At 46.9% G+C, this 16,803-nt stretch overlaps 1 protein-coding gene across 1 annotated transcript in view; it reads left to right on the forward strand.

Moving 5' to 3' along the window:
* The first annotated feature begins 11,236 nt into the window (after positions 1 to 11,236).
* The window catches only part of LOC109763784 (glutamyl-tRNA reductase-binding protein, chloroplastic), a 29,708-nt gene continuing 24,141 nt past the window's right edge, over positions 11,237 to 16,803 (forward strand). Inside the window, exons 1-3 of the mRNA XM_020322645.4 lie at positions 11,237 to 11,640; positions 12,674 to 12,754; positions 15,010 to 15,114. Coding sequence (XP_020178234.1) covers positions 11,269 to 11,640; positions 12,674 to 12,754; positions 15,010 to 15,114 — 558 coding nt within the window. The 5' untranslated portion in view covers positions 11,237 to 11,268. The remainder of the gene's footprint in view (positions 11,641 to 12,673; positions 12,755 to 15,009; positions 15,115 to 16,803) is intronic.

Raw genomic sequence — 16,803 nt, forward strand, 5'->3', positions numbered from 1 at the left:
CGGGCGACCTCGACTGGGTCACTCACACTGAGCTGCTTCGCGCCCGGCTCGCCGGAGCTCAAGACCGCTTCAAGAGGCAAGGACAAGCACCGCTCGAAGCGCGCTTTCGCCATCGGCGACCAAGTACTCCTCAAGCTCCAGCCGTACGTTCAAGTCTCCGTCGCCAGCCACCCCTGCCGCAAGCTAGCATACAAGTACTTTGGCCCCTTCACCGTCCTCGAGCGCATCGGCGTCCTCGCCTACCGCCTGGAGCTACCACCGGATAGCCGCATCCATCCGGTCTTCCACGTGTCGCAACTGAAGCCGTTCACCCCAACACTCGCTGGTCTTCGCCGAGCTGCCTAAGATTCCAGACCTCACTGTTCTGCCGCTCAGTCCCATTGGCATCCTGGAGCGCCGGGAGGTGAAGAAAGGGGCGACTTCCATGGTGCAGCTCCGAGTCCAGTGGTCCACTCTACCCGCCGACGCCACCACCTGGGAAGATCAAGACGTTCTGCGCCGCCGTTTCCCTGACGCCACTATCTGGGACGCCGACGCCGCTCAAGAGGGGGCGAATGTCACACCTGATCCTCCTGTTCAGTCCTCTGAAAGGGATACAGGGTGACAGAGATGCACAGGAGTGCTGGGCCAAGTGTTGGGGCTGAATTGGGCCATCGGCCTTGTAATCATCAGGCCCACTCGGGCGTGTACTGTGGGTACTTAAACTCCTGTAGCCACCGTGAGAGGGGCATGACTTGGTTAGAAAGTTGATCGATCCAATCCTCACCCCCTTCGTCTCTCTCATCTCACCTGCTCCCTCTCCCCCACCTACTAAACTCATCCCCTCTCTCTCTGGTTCATCACACATTATTATCATATTATACAATGATTGTTTTGACAAAGTGTTGGCATTTGAGATATTTTATTATTGCTCGCTAGTTGATTATGCCATTGATATGAGTGAATATAATTTCGAAGAGTTATTCTTTGCATGGTTAGTCATGATCTTTGCTGGAAACTTGGGTGCTATTTAAGCATATATATGAACACAAGAACAAAAGAGTTCGTAAAAAATTTTCTTTATCACTTTCAGTTTGTCAGCTGAATTACTTGAGGACAAGAAATGGGTTAAGCTTGGGGGACTTGATACGTCTTGTGGCACCCCGGCTCAGAAAGACCGGAATGCCTCGTATTCAAGCCCAGAGATCGAGGCAAGTCTTTGGAATACGACACTGCTTGGCATAGAACAAATCAGCTCTTTATTCCAATCGATATGGATACAAGGGGATTACATCGGCACGGTGACACTATGCCTACCAAGGTTGCTCTATGCAAGCAGCAGAACAACACATAGCAGCAGAATAGATTCTAGCAACGGAACAACGACGACGACGATGGACTCCACTCCGCAGGGGCGCTGGCTGGAACGTTTATCCTAGCTCACAAACATAAGATCCTCGGCAAACAAGCAAGCAGACAAGCATGACCTGCAAACTGGCATGACACGCCAGGTCAGTACATGGAATGTATTTGCAAGCTCACAGCAACCAAAGCAATCAAGACAAACAACACCATGGCATTTACAGGTTACTTAACAAAGATGAACATGATACTAGCAGAACACATGGCATGCACAATATGAACATGATCCAGCTAGAACAATATGAGCAGGACATGAACATGGTGAACAAAATAGCACTAGAACAATACCAGATGAGCATGGCATGAACATATGATGATACTAGCATGCAACATGTTAATACTATCATGCACCAACTTACTCTATTCGGGGTTACCTCATAACCACCAAATGAATCACTTACCATCATGGTCATCACATGATCACCTCGGGATCAAATCAAGCTTGGTATTAACAATACCGTAGTAGTCATTACATGACCACAAGGAGCTTGATCTTTACCCTTGATTCTCGCATAACACCATAAACCTCAACCATCTTTGGTATCCTCGATACCACTGTGATCCTCTCGCGATCACAAAAGGATCAACCACTTCTTTCATCATCGAACCGGGGTTGTTATTAAACAGGTTATTATTACTGTTGACCCATAGTATGACCTAGTACAAACTGGGCCCTTATCCGCAGGCACGACTATCAATAGATTAAACACACTCTGCAGAGGTTAGCACACTGTACCCACACCACGGAACCCATGGCCTCGGACTCCCATTCGGGTGGACCAACGGCGTTCCGACAAACCTGATCTATTGCCATGACACTCTCCCGGCCACTCCGACCAACTCCCCTTTGGGCTAAGTCATGGGTGGCCCCGATGCCACTCCGGACATCCAACGGCCACTGTCATGGCAAAACAAACAGTCCCAAACAGGGACAAGAGCGGTCAAACCAACATGGGCACACAAGGCTTATGTCCGCCTACCTGATTAGGGTAGCGCGCGCCCATAACATTCCCTAGTTGGAGGCACTGGCGAGAGGCACGACGATAGAACACATTAGGGCCTTCCCATAAAGGCAAATGTGGCTGCACTGGTCAGTTCGATTTCGATGGCACTATGACTCAGCCAACAGGTGTTCAAGTTTAATTATTGTCCGGTTAAACTTGAATACAAGAGATGTTGAGTCATAATATGATGCAATAATAATGCACGTGAGCATGATATTAACATAAACATGGATGAGCAACATAACCATATGAATCAATAGCAGCAACAATAATAAAGCACCAGTCCACTAGGTGCAGATGGCATGATGATCATATATAACACAAGTACTTTCATAACAGACGATAATAATGCATCGAAGAACATCACTATCGCCAGTATACTACTACCAAGCATGACATATGGAAATAATACTAGCAAGTAGCACATACTAACAAGGTGCATAAGAACATAGCATGACGATAAGCATGTATCCATAAGCTTAACGGAAACAGTACTAGCAGTATTAAACGAGCAGTCATTTATTAAATATTCAAGTGAAAACCATGGCTACTGCAAATCCATCATGCAAGTGGTTGTCGTGGCTTGCCTGGGGATGAAGAATACTCCGGGAAGAAGTGCGGTGAAGTCGCGGAACGATTCTCTCTCGAAGGAGGATAAGGGCAAGGGTATAAAGGTCATTTTCACAGTGGGACCACCTAGTGAAAATGATACCAAAACATAGAGCTCGGTGAGACGAAGAAGTAGGCGTTGGATTCACCTCAATCGGAGTTACGGTTGAAGAGATACAAGGTGTAGAAGCTCAGGGACCTATCTGCAAAAAGTTTTCTGCAACCAAGTCCCTGGGAGGAAAAACAGAAAGCGCTTTTTAGAGAAATACGCTTTCTGAAGTGGAAAGCGTATTTTTAGCCGAAGTAGAAGAGGAAGGCGTTTACCAGAGGCGGAAGCCTATTTGAGGAAATACGCTTCCACTTAAAAACACGCGGGCCCGGGCTGGGTCAACGGTGAGTGACTTACACGTGGGTCCCACGGGCAGGGGGAGGGGCCGCTGGCGTTGTCGCCTTCCTCCTGCGCCTCTGTTCCTCGCGTGGAACAGAGCAGAGGCAGGGGAGGGGCGCGGCGAGGGGCCGGCCGGCTCTGGCGGTCTTCGGCCACGGCGAGGGCGCCGGCAGGACCGCAGAGGCCTGCCGCGTCCGTTCAGGGGCGAAGGAGGTGCCGGGGAGGAGTGGAGGAGCGACGACGGGGAGGAGAACAGAGGAGGACCACGGCGGACGGGCAGCGAGGTTCTCCGGCGATGCAGGCGCTCCGGCGAGGGGGCAAGGGGTGGGGCGGCTCTCTGGGAGGAGGGGGAGGTAGTGGAGGTGTCAGGGAAGGGAGAGGAGGCTCGAGGCGGCTGGATGGAGGGGATCTCCGGTGATGGCCGCAGCGGCCGAAGAAGAAACGGCGAAGATGGGGCACTTCGGTGGGCAAAAAAGGCAAGGGAGGAGGTGGGTAAGTGCGGAGGGGCTCGGGGGTGCTTAAATAGCCGCGGGGGAGGGCTCTAGAGCTCACGGGCGAGCTTGAGCGTGGCTCTAATGGAGGACAGGGGAGGTTAGCGTCACAGGTAGCTCAACGGCGAAGCATTCATGGCAAACCAGGACGAGGCAGAGGCATGGGTCGATGCAGAGGCTCACGGGGGAGCTACTAGACATGGAGGGACGTCGAGACGCGGAGGGAGCGGACAAGAACAGTGGCCGGAACGAGCCAGAGCTCGCTATTTGCATGGCGCAAGCGTGATCACCGTGTGCACTGGTGCAAGCGGCGCGTTTTGGCCAGACCGACCATGTCTAGTAGATAGTCCATATTGCCCTTAGTCCAAATGAAGAAAGAATTTGGTCCAGGGGCAAAGAAGAGATTGGCGGGAGACTCCAAAACATTTCAGCAGCAACCTGTTTGATGCGAATTGTGAGAGCTAGAACAGTGCAATGACTCTGGGCTTTGGCCTAGCTTGATCACAAGCTAAGGTAACCGTGGTGGCCACATATCAGACAAAATGGAGCTCTCTAGTGTGCACTTGCTGTAGAGAGTGGCCCAATGGTCAGATTTGGATATTTTGAAGTAGCACTCACATATCAAGTTGGATTGAGCTGAATTTTAGAGGAGATGAGTTATTTGATGATATGAAGCTTCTGTAAAAGTTTTATGCCATTTGGAAATACCAAAATGGTACTTGCTTCACAATGCAGCTCTCTGGACAGAATTTAAGAAAAATAGCTGAGTAAAATTGGCTAGAAAAAATGAGCCAAAAATTTGTAGACAGAGTTGATATAGATAGGATAATTTCCTGGTAAATTTTCAGCTTAATTGAAGCAATATAAAATATAGTTGCTTCACCACCTGAAAATCTGACCAGAAACCAAGATTTGATGCTGAGCTCACATAGAGTGATGACATGAGCTCAACTCTTGAGGAGAGCTATGATTTGATGATATGAAGGATCTTGCAAATTTCAACTCATTTGGATTACCCTAGCTAGTACTCCCTCCGTCTGGAAATACTTGTCATCGAAATGGTTGTATCTAGACTTATTTTAGTTATAGATACATCCGTTTTATCCATTTCTAGGACAAGTATTTCCGGACGGAGGGAGTACTTCCTTCACAATGGCTTCCCTCAGACAGGAACTTTGAAAAATTGTTCAGGAATATTTACTAGACAAATTGAGTTGAATTTTGGCATGAGGTAATGATATAGACAGAAAAAAGTGTCCAAAAAGTTTGGGGTCAATCAAGCAAATATAAATGACACTTCCTTCTCAAAAAGCCACTTAGGGCAGAATGAGAAAATGAATATTTGTGAATTATCTTTGATGATGCCAAGGAAGGGTTTTGACATATCTGTGGAAGATATGACCCGAACAATTTATGAGAATTGTTTGGGAATTTTGGGAGTGACATAAATATAGGTTGTTTCACAACCTAGGGCAAAAAGGATTATTCCTTTAATAGAAAAAGGAATATTTCCAATAAAAAGAAAATTGGGATTGGGCTAAAATGAAAATGACAAGGTCTTGAGATGGTTTTGAGGATGACAAGCCACTATGAAACCTAGGAAGGCAAAATCTTCCCAAGTTTTGGGATCACAGAGGCACGGAAAAACAAAGCAAAGCAATAATCCAAGGAAAAACAAAGCAAAAAGAAAAAGCCAAAATCCAGGGTGTTACACGTCTCCATCGTATCTACTTTTCCTAACGCTTTTGCTTTTGTTTCAGACTCTAATCTGCATGATTTGAATGAAACTAACCCGGACTGACATTGTTTTCAGTAGAACTACCATGGTGTTGTTTTTGTGCAGAAAAAAAAATTCTCGGAATTGGACGAAACTTTTTGGAGAATTATTTTGGAATAAATAAAAAATACCGTAACCAAGACCCACTTGAGGGGGGGCCAGCTGCCCACTAGGCACCAAAGCACGCCACCCCCCTCTAGCGTGCCCTGGTGGGTAGTGGGGCCCACGAGGCTCCGCTCACCCTAATTCCAACTCTATAAATTCCTATTTTTGGAGGAAAAAAGGAGAGGAAGTTTCATTGCGTTTTACGATACGGAGCCACCGCCACCTCCTGTTCTTCATCGGGAGGCCACATTTGGAGTATGTTCGGGGCTCCGGAGAGGGGGGGGGGTCTTCTGTCTTCGTCATCATCAACCATCCTCATCACCAATTCCATGATGCTTACCGCCGGGAGTGGGTAATTCCTTCGTAGGCTCGCTGGTCGGTGAGGAGGGATTCATCATGTAATCAAGTTAGTTTTGTTAGGGCTTGATCCCTAGTATCCACTATGTTTTGAGATTCATGTTGCTATGACGTTGCTATGCTTAATGCTTGTCACCAGGGCCCGAGTGCCATGATTTTAGATCTGAACGGTTTATGTTTTCACCATTATATCTATGTTCTTGATCCAATCTTGCAAGTTATATGCACCTATTATGTGTTATGATCCGTAAACCCCAAGGTGATAATAATTGGGATACTTTCCGGTGATGACTGTAGTTTGAGGAGTTCATGTATTCACTATGTGTTAATGCTTTGTTCTGGTTCTCTATTAAAATGAGGCCTTAATATCCCTTAGTTTCCTTATGGACCCCGCTGCCACGCGAGGGTAGGACAAAAGATGTCATGCAAATTCTTTTCCATAAGCACGTATGACTATTTACGGAATACATGTCTACATTATATTGACGAACTGGAGCTAGTTCTGTGTCGCCCTAGGTTATGACTATTATATGATGAATATCATCCAACGAAATCACCGATCCAATGCCTACGAGATTTTCATATATTGTTCTTGCTAAGTTACTACCATTATAGAATTATTGCTATTGTTGTTACTGTTACTATTGCTGCTACTACTATTGCCATCGCTATCAAACTATCATACTACTGCGCTACTGATCACTTTGCTGCAGATTTTTAGTCTCCAGGTGTGGTTGAATTGATAACTCAACTGCTGATACTTGCAAATATTCTTTGGCTCCCCTTATGTCAAATCAATAAATTTGGGTTGAATACTCTAACCTCGAAAACTGTTGCGATCCTCTATACTTGTGGGTTATCAGCAAGCGCTTCTGGGGCTTGAGGCCCTACACGCGCTCCACATCATGCACCGCGACCTCAAGGCAACGAACTTGCTCGTCGGCCCGACCGACAAGGTCAAGAACACAAATTTCGGTGACGACAAGGTCCTGCGGCGGCGACTCGGCCCCTGTGCATCATACGTCCGCACAACCGCCTACATGTCGCTGGAGCAGTTCGACCCAGAGGCCTATTCTGGCGACTACGACCCATCCCCCACGGACGTGTCGGGCCTTGGGATGGCGATAGGGATGCATCGTCGACGCCGAGCAACTTGAGAGCGCCCTCAACGGTCATCTCGAAGGGCGCCGGTGACGAGTCGTCCTCGCGCGACGCTGCCAAGCGCCGCGTCGGGGCCTGGTGCCGCGAGGGGGAGCAGAGGGGAACGTCGCAGCACCGCGCCACAGAGGCGGGGCGACTGCAGAGGTCGTGGCCATTTCAATTTGGTTGTTCGTGCTCGCCTGGTGTCGTTGTTGTGCGCTTGTTCGCTCTTGAGTTGCGCATTGGGTGCATCCATCGTCCGCGCGTGTCTGCTGCATGTTCGCTAAGCGGACAGGTGACCAAACGGATAAAAACAGATAAAATTTGGGCCGTTTGGCTCACTGCGTTGGAATTGCTCTTACACGCTATGACTGGTCCTTTCACTGCTGTACTTCTGGCTCTTCGGAAAGGGATGATCTTTACTCAACTTTGTGGCTTCTCAAATGTGACCAGATTGACTGTTTGGAGCTAGTCAATCTATGAAAATCGCGCATCAACTCATGTTCAATTGCGACGCCTATCTTGAAGGAATTAGAAGAGAACAGAGCTCTTTTGGTTACTCATGTTGGTAGCGATGCTATCTTGAAGGAATTAGAGGAGATCGAAGCTAGCTTTGTTTGTTCACTTCATGGAACCGAGAGCTGGCTTGATGTAAGCCCTGAGTTCCTTATTCCTTGTCAAGGGATGGATTGTAGCCATACGATGATTCGTTAAGAGGTAAATACACCGGTAAATATACCCGGAGTCGTAGAACTTGCACGCGATGGTTAGTTTGATGCATAAATTTGCAAAATATATATTTCTGGTCATTTAACTTGTCCTCTCTTTATCCGGCCGTATCCTGCGCACACGTGGCGCGGGTAATCCACATGCACTATTTGTTTTCTTCAGAAAGCACCCTTGCATTTTATTTATTTACGCATCAAATCGTCAAATAAAATAAAAAATGCTATCACGGGGGTGACATTCGAACGCACGGCCTGCTGCGATACGAATCAAATAGGTAGCCACTCCACTGGATCATCTTTGACATTTAAATAGCACAATTAACTTTATATATAACACAGACATTATGAATTAAAATAGAAATCCAATCAAAAAAAGGGTGTGCAAGAAAGGAGAACCCTGGTTCGAACGAGTGACCTCCTCAGAGCAACTCTAGCAGACCCCGCATTCTGCCCTGATCTGTAAAATAACCGCCAAAATGCGGGTCGGCGCAGAAAAACCAGTCCGATCAGACCCCATCCCGCCCCGGAAAAAATTTTAGGGGGCGCGGCAAAATCCCGAGCCCAACCCGGGAAAACGCGGGTTTCCCCTCGCGGCTGCGGGCCCTGCATATAAGCGGAAGCAGTTGGTGGGGGGACATTTCATCCCGCGCTTTCTCCCACCAACCACCTCTCCTCTCCCCCCTCGCGCCGCCGCCGGCCGCCGCCCAAGATTCCGGCGACCGCAGCCGGCAGGAGCACGCCGGAAGGCCGCCACTCGCACGAGGCCTCCCCACCTCCCCCCTGTGTCGGCGGGCCGCCGGATTTGCAGATTTGCGGCACTTCACCGCGGGCCGCCGGATTTGGCTTTTTCCGACCGCCGGTTGCTGCCCCAAGCGATGGAGTGGTCGGGGAGCCTCTCCCGCAGCCCAGGCAAGGGCGCATCGCCGCATGCAGGTACGAGTTCGTCCGCCCGCCGTCGCCGAAGGTTTGCGGGCATGGACTCGTCCGGCCGTCCACCGGGCTCGGCGCTCGCGCATCGACTTTGTGGCTTGCCGATGCCACTCATAGAGTGCGACGACTGCACGCGGAAAGTGTTGCGGCTCACTTCGAGCACGCCAAAGCACCCCAGATGGGTGTTCTTCAAATGCGAAAACGACGGGGTACGTGCACTTGCGGTAGCTCGTCTCATAGTTCATTCTTTAGCTAAATTGCGGTGGCTCACTTCGAGCTTGCTCATTCTTTTGTGTAGGACGAAGGATGCTCATTTTGGTTTGGGGTAGGGCAATACATTGATTTGTTGATAGAAAGAAATTTAATAGATGTTAGTGCACTCCTTAGTACAATCGAAGGCAATGATGCGGCTGCATGTGCAACTAGAGGGGAAGCAACATCTACTTCTTCTGAACCAAAGATGAAGAAAGAAGAATGCAAAATCAAGAATCCACATATCAACAACGAATGCATGGAGAAGATATTAGTCCAACTAGTGGGAGCAGTTATAGAAGTTGAAAATCTTCTAAAATGCATACTTGTAGTTCTTGTTTTCTTTGGTCTTGCTATTCTAGCAAAGATTTGGTGATGCCTTTTGTATCCAATGTTAATAAAGCAAAGCGATGCAATATGCTAGATCAAATTAAGTTGCAAATTTAAGTTTTGCGGTCCGGGAGGAGCTGTGCCAGATCAGACGCCGCAATCCCAACCCGTAAGAAAACATATTCTGGGAATATCCTTTTTTACGGGTCCATTATGCGGGGTCTACAACTGCGGCCGTCCGCGCCAGCCCGCAAAGGCGTTTTTTCGCGAACTGCAAAAACGTTTTGTGGGTCGGGAGGATGCGGGGTCTGCTAGAGTTGCTCTCATAAGGTCGTTGCATGTACGAGCGCCAACCACCCGGCCACAATGATACCTCACGGGATGAACACAATTTATCTTTTGCATTTACATTCTTTTTTCTATGTAAGAAGACAAATTATATTGTAGATAAACTTTTTGGCCAAACAACTAAATTTCTTTTTGAATTCGAATAATTTTAAATTTATAAATCTCGATAAAAGGTATTGAAGAATGAATGTAGGTAAATTTTTGGACACATCAGCGGGAATTTTGTTTTTGTTTGAGTAATTTAAATTTTAAAACCTAGATAAAAGAAAATATAGTTCAAACTGTATATTTTTATCCTAAAGGATATATATATATTTAGTGCAAAATGAATTAAAAAATCTAGGAAAAAGTAACTTTTGTTTGAATTCAAATAATTTTATATTAAAAAAAGTGCAGAATGAATATATTCTTTTGGAAAAATCAACAAATTTTTTATTTGAATTCAATTATTTTTAAATTTAAAAAAACTAGATAAAATAAAATATAGGTCAAAATGAATGTACGTAAATTTTTGGACAAATCAACGGAAATTATGTTTGAATTTGAATAACTTTAAATTTTTGAATCTCTGTAAAAGAAAATATTGGTCAGGACGCGTGCACATATTTTTTTGGGACAAATCAACTAATTTTTTTGAATTCAAATAATTTGAAAATATAACATCTTGATAAAAGAAAATATAGTGCAGAATGAATGTACATAAAGTTCTTTCAGACAAATCAGTGAAAATTTGATTGAGTTCAAACAATTTTAAATTTGAAAATCAGAATAAAAGAAAATATGGTCCAGAATGTGTACTTTTAACTTTTTAGAAAATGTGTATTTTTATCCTAAAGGATATATACATTAGTAGTCCAAATTAAATACCAAGAAACATAACATGACGTGCACTGCGCTTCGGCCGCTACCGGGCCTTGGCCACATTGGCATGCCACGTAGGTAGCGATTACATCCATATACGTATACGTTCACGCATGTTTAATGAAAAAAAACACGTAGTATTTTACAATATGCATCAAACTGACGATCCCATAAGGGGGTGTTTGGTTCAGGAACTTTTTAGTCCCTGAGACTAGAAAAAGTCCCTAAAAAGTTTCTAGGAACCAAACGAGAGGGACTTTTTCTACAGGGACTAGAAAAAGACCCTACTAGAAAGTCTTTTTATTAGTCCCTAGGACTAGAAAAAGTCCTAGGACTTTTGAACCAAACACCCCCTAAGACTCCTGGTGTATTTACCTCATTCGTTAATTAATACTTCCTCTATAAATAAATATAAGAGCGTTTATATAGAGGGAGTAATAAAAAAAGCTCCCAATTTCGCTGGGAAAAAATTTTGGAGACCTATTCTACCATCTCACCCCTACAATATCCCCACGAAATCTCTACCCAAACGTTCTCCAATTCCGCCATGTCGTTGGCATCTCCTTCCCTCCTCTCTTCCCCGCTCCCCTCCCGCGGCGCCCTCGTCTTCAAGAAGCCGTCTGCTTCGTCGCTCGCAGTCTCAACGGCGAAGCGTGGAGTCCGGGTGGTCGCAGAGGCCGCGGCGGTATCGTCCCCCGCATCGTCGGTGTCGGCACAGCGGACCCAGCCGTCGGCAGCCGAGGTGGCGCGGACGGTGGTTGAGCTCGCGCCTTCCGGGACGCTGTCCGTCGTGGGCGCCGACGGTTGGCCGCTCGGTGTCGGCGCTCGTTTTGTCGCCGACGCCGCTGGCGCGCCCGCGCTCTGCCTAGCCACAGCGGGAGTGACCGTGCCTGATGCGCGGGCAAGTTTTCACGTTGAGGTGAGGGAATGCGGCAGTTCGACTTCATCATAGTCGAAGACGCCACCGTGCTATGCGCCAATTAAGAGTTTAAGACCACCAAAGGCCCGTGGGAATAAAATGTGGGTTAAGATCTAATTTCCCCACTAGTAGTACACCGAAGTCATGTCGTTTTCGGAGGCTCCTAGTGTCCTTGGTGCTCATTTTGCGATGAATATCGAGCTAGAGTTCGGAGACGCAGTTGTGTGCCCTTAATCAGAACTACAGAACTATTTCTCTTTTGGAAAGACAACCCTTGATCGAAGATTATATGTTTTGTTGTTGTTGTTGTAGAATTTCTCTGATGAATAGAATTGATTTTTGTCGCTGTTAATTGCACTGTGACTGAAAAACAAGAATTATGATCCTTCCAGAGGTTTGTCTTGATGTTTTTTTTCCGTCCCTTATCTTGAAGTATATTTGTTCTGTCATCTCGTGTTGGATATAACTAAGAGATGTTTTGCAGTTGAAACTTTGACCCTATGAATTTCCCGTGTCAGTTTGGACTTTGATGTGTTAGATTGTTGTCATTTTGAGAATGTTCCCACATTGTAGGGTGTCCAGTGATATTTGATTCATTCTACTTATCACTTTTGGTCTGCTATTGGTAACCGTGTAGCTGTGGTGAATTTGTTCCTCAGATCTCATTCTTTCGGAATGTGAAGTGATCTCTTGATTTATGTATTGTTGTTGAACCAATGGCCGAATTCCCAACTACTTTACTGCTTTCGATTTTATTGCTGCATTTCACGATAAGCACTTTTTTGTTTTGCTTCATTGTGGTTCGTAAGTTTGTTGATTCGATTTCACCCTTTGATTTGGTTTTAGTCTTTAGAGTTTGATGGGAAACCAGTGTTAGTTGTAAGGGTGATTAGCTTCACCATCAAATTGATGTGCCAAAACTATTACTTTTATTACGAAATCATATCGGGCCCATAGTCTAACTTTGACATCTATGGTATGTATCATCTTCATATTATACTCACCGTTTTTTGTTCTACTTTTGGTGCTGCAGTTTCGGCAAAGTGGAGCCAGGACACCACAATGTACTTTTCTTGGTGCCTTGACTAAACCTAGTGATAAATATGAGCTGAAGGTAAGAAAATTATGATATTGCATCTTGTCAAGGAGATTTTCGCATTGCACTTGTGAACTATCAGTTGATTACATAAGGAATTGCCGCCGAGGGCACAATAATGTTATGGCGTGGTTGCATCTCGGGCCTCCTCTTCGTCTTCCTTTGGGTGACACGTGCGACGCCCCAAACCCTACCCGCCGCCGGCATCCCCCGCCCCTCTTTCCCCCTCGTTGCTGGAGGAGGCCGCCGGGCAAAGCCCGCACTGATGACGGCGGCCGCGGGGCGTTTCTTAGCTCGTTGCGGTTGCCGATGGACTTCCTGCGTCGGTGAATGTTGTTTGTTGTGGCTGCTAGTTCACCTCTCCCCGCCTCGGATGTAACCCCAAAATCACCACGCCGCTGCCTCCGCCTCTCTCCACCCCAGATAGGGCGGGAGGCATGGACTCAGTCGCCGGGGGCAGCCGTGTGGCTTGCCGTGCAGCGTCACTTGTGGTGGCTAGGGTGAGCGGCGGGCCTTGCTTTGGCGTTCGTGTCCATCGATGGCAACATCAGGTCGACCGGCTAACCGCAACGAGTCTCGGGGCCCCCGCTGCCTCCTTCCTTCCCCCCTCTCTCATGTCCCTCCTCGCCTTGGGAAGCATGATGGCTGCAAAGGAGCAACCCTTTTCATGGTTGGCTAGTACTGGTCGGCAGATCCAGGGGAGCATGGCTGCAAAGGCCCCTTGCCGACTGAGCGGAAATCGACGACGGTGAGTAGTCAGCCAATATTTAGCTTAGTTGGTTTGAGGAGGTTTCTTACGGCTGTCAGGACAAGAAGAACAGTGGTTTGCTCCACAACCGGCGAGAGATCGGTGTGGGTAGGCGATGTTGGAGATGCTCCTGGCATGGTAACTACCTTAGGTAGCTACGTCGTCTCGGTGCTCGACTGGAGGCGGGCTTCGTTGGTGCTCTAACATGGTGATTGGCAGCGTTTCGCGAGTGTTCGGCGATGCGTGCCTTATTACCTTGCCCGTTGCGCCCGTATTCATGCAGCTAGTCCTCTTCCCTTGTAGTCTTTGTTGATTTTTACTTGGCACGGCCGTGGGTGTTGCTGTGTGTGCAAGCATCATACCACATATCTGGGCATCCTTGTCGTGGATCTGGGATGGCTAGTGCAAGGGCCCTCTAGCCACAGGTTGGCTCCTAGGGATGGCGCCGTGGCTGGTCCGTGCTCATCTTTGATGCGTGGCGTGTGTTGGCCTCTATTGGCGGGGTGGCGGCCATACATGTTATATAGCGAGCGTGATTGTAGGTAGAGCTTGGATCTTGCTGTTGTGACTTGGCAGGGTTGTTGTTGATGCATGAGTTGTGGTCATGATGATCCGAGAAAAGCCATGCATGACCTTTATCTGTGCCAATGTCGACGCCTTTGGGCGTCGTTTCCTCCTTGGCGTAGTCGTCGAGTAGCCCAAGTCCACCTCCGTCCCTTGTGGTCTAATCCTGGGTGAAAACCTAGATATGGTTTGTCGGATTGGATGCCGACAGCATCGACGATGTCGCTCCCTCCCTTGAGGCGTTGTTTTTGGTTGTCTGACCCTTGGTTGACGAACCTGCTCGTGGGTCTGTCTGCATCACACCCGCACGAATACCATGGATGGCATGGCTCGCAGATTGCAGAGAATCCCATGTCATGGCATCTTGGTCACATAGGGGCACTCGATGGATCTTGACTGACGGTTGCTGGCAGATGTGTGGTGGTGTGGCGTTCATAACGCAAGTGGTGTATGGTGTTACCGTGGCCTCGACACCCGTGGCGGTGTGTGGCCAGTGGTCTGCGACGTCATCAACTATGTTGCCTCGAATGCAAGAGCGACCTAATTCTGCCCTTCTTCGCAGTCAGATGCTCTCTTCTCGGGTTGGGGGTCTCTGTTCTGTGTGCTTGTGTGGATGACATCCAGTTGTAACGCATGTTTTGCGACAATCGATTGTGTTCTTGTCTTGAGTGGTCGGTTGTTTCGGCCTAGTGTTAGGCTTGTAATTTGTTACTCTATTCTATTGAGCCGCAAGCCTTGCGTTTTCTCGAAAATAATGATAATGTTATGGCGTATTTGAATGAGCAAATCGATCTGCTTGGCCGTGATTCTGGACTCTTCCTGAAAAAGCTAGCATTTAGTTTATTTGGAATGTTTCTGTTAGTTCTAGTCTCTCAAAACTTAATGCATTATGAATGGCAGATTGTTCAGTTCTTGTGTAGTTGGACTAATGGTTTGTAATGTGCTGAACTGAATTACGCAGAAGCTGTCTACTAGGTGGGAAACCAAATTTGGGGAGGAGATAGATGAAGATCGTTTGTATCTAATATCTGTAGAGCGGATCTTGCACATGGAAGACTTCAACGAGGTAGATCACATTTATTTCTTCTAGTACTTGGGTTTTCGCATATTCTGATGTTAGTAAAGGGAGGGTCCTAGTCTAGTACTACTAGCATGTTTGTTGTAACAGTCCCAGTTCTAAACTTGCTTAGATCTCCCTACTTCGACCTAACCCCATATGGGTAGCAACTGGGTTGCGTTTTAGTCCGGCTTCACGTAGAACAATTGGTCGAGAGTTACTACCATTGGATGGCCGAGCTTATATGTTTGAGTATGACTTTTCTCCCTAAGAAAGGTGGACTAATCCCTAAAACTGCACACATATTGTGGGCCTGTGGCCACACGTGGACCAAATCCTGGACTAAACCTTGATGATATAAACCGCATAGGTGGCCCGATCTTCACGATTTGGAGGTGGATTTGAGGAAGCAACACAAGAACAAGGGTAAGCAAAGGGGAAACAAGAGGAAAACACTCACATAGGACAAGATCTACAAATCTGAAGTCAATACGAGAGATGCATCTTAGATCCAAGAACAACTAAGGAAATAAAGGGTAACAAGGGTGGTTCTTCCCTAATCCCTAGGAGATATAGATGTCTTGAGAGATAGTTCTTCTCCAACTTCTAAGATGAGCAAAGCGCTCTTAAGATCTAGTTTATGCTTTGCTAAATTCTAGAAAATGAAGGAGGTACGAATTATATAGGTCCTAGGGAACGAGGCATAAGTCAGGGGTACAAAGGACATTCCCATAATTACTCGTAGGCAGACTTGTGGGCAAGAAGGGGGTGGGGGGTTGCGCACGGGCTCCATTGGCATGGGGTGTCCAAAGAGCTTATGGCTTGACCCTGTGGGCATGGGGGTGCAGGACCCCGTGCGGAGAGCTTTTGCTCACTTTTGAACAACGGATGACGTCTTCTTTTCCTCCTCCTTGTTGCTCCTTCTGTACTCGGCAAACCTTCCTCACTTTCCCTTGGAGGTTGTCATTTTGCCTTTTGGAGCCAATAGCGCAAAGTTGTCCTAATGTTTCAATGAGATAGTAACTATTGATTCCCGTGGAGTCGACTTTGACGATTCGACTACAAACATGCGATGACGTTGCGCCTTAGCAATCGCTAAACCAACTCCGAGAGGTTATTGACCATGTCGGAGCCCGATCAACTTGACCACGAAGCTCTATTCCCTGCAAGCAATCGAAGAACAAGCAAGAACTAAGATTTGCAATCTGAATTTTGTAAATAAAAGATAATGATTATTGATGAAAGTTGGGGTTCTGTATGGTCTTGGCATGGTCGTTTGACACAAACAAAGTACACAAAGTTGCCATGGCTAACTTTTAACTAAACAAAACCCAAGTCTAAACGATACCCTAAGGGCTGTATTTATAGTGAGACAATTAAGAATTTCATCCACCCTTGACAAGGTGAGACTAAAATCCTTTCTAAGTCGTTTTCCCTACCAATATAGACTCGAAAACAACCTATGATATGGTATTTCGAAATTACATGGGACTAGCCCAAAAATAAGGTGGCGCAAGAAAATCATGAAGTGACATCTTGTATATTGTGTCCAAGTCTTCATACGTCATTATCGCAGCTTCAAAATCATGTCATCCCCATTTGAAGCTCCACTCTTGTTCCTTGTGCGTGCGTCTTCATCTCCATGCTTGATCATGCTCCAATGTTCATCCCGCTTGTCCATGCTAGGCCCTTCATTCC

Source organism: Aegilops tauschii, chromosome 7 (assembly GCF_002575655.3).
Source record: "Aegilops tauschii subsp. strangulata cultivar AL8/78 chromosome 7, Aet v6.0, whole genome shotgun sequence".
NCBI lineage: Eukaryota > Viridiplantae > Streptophyta > Magnoliopsida > Poales > Poaceae > Aegilops > Aegilops tauschii.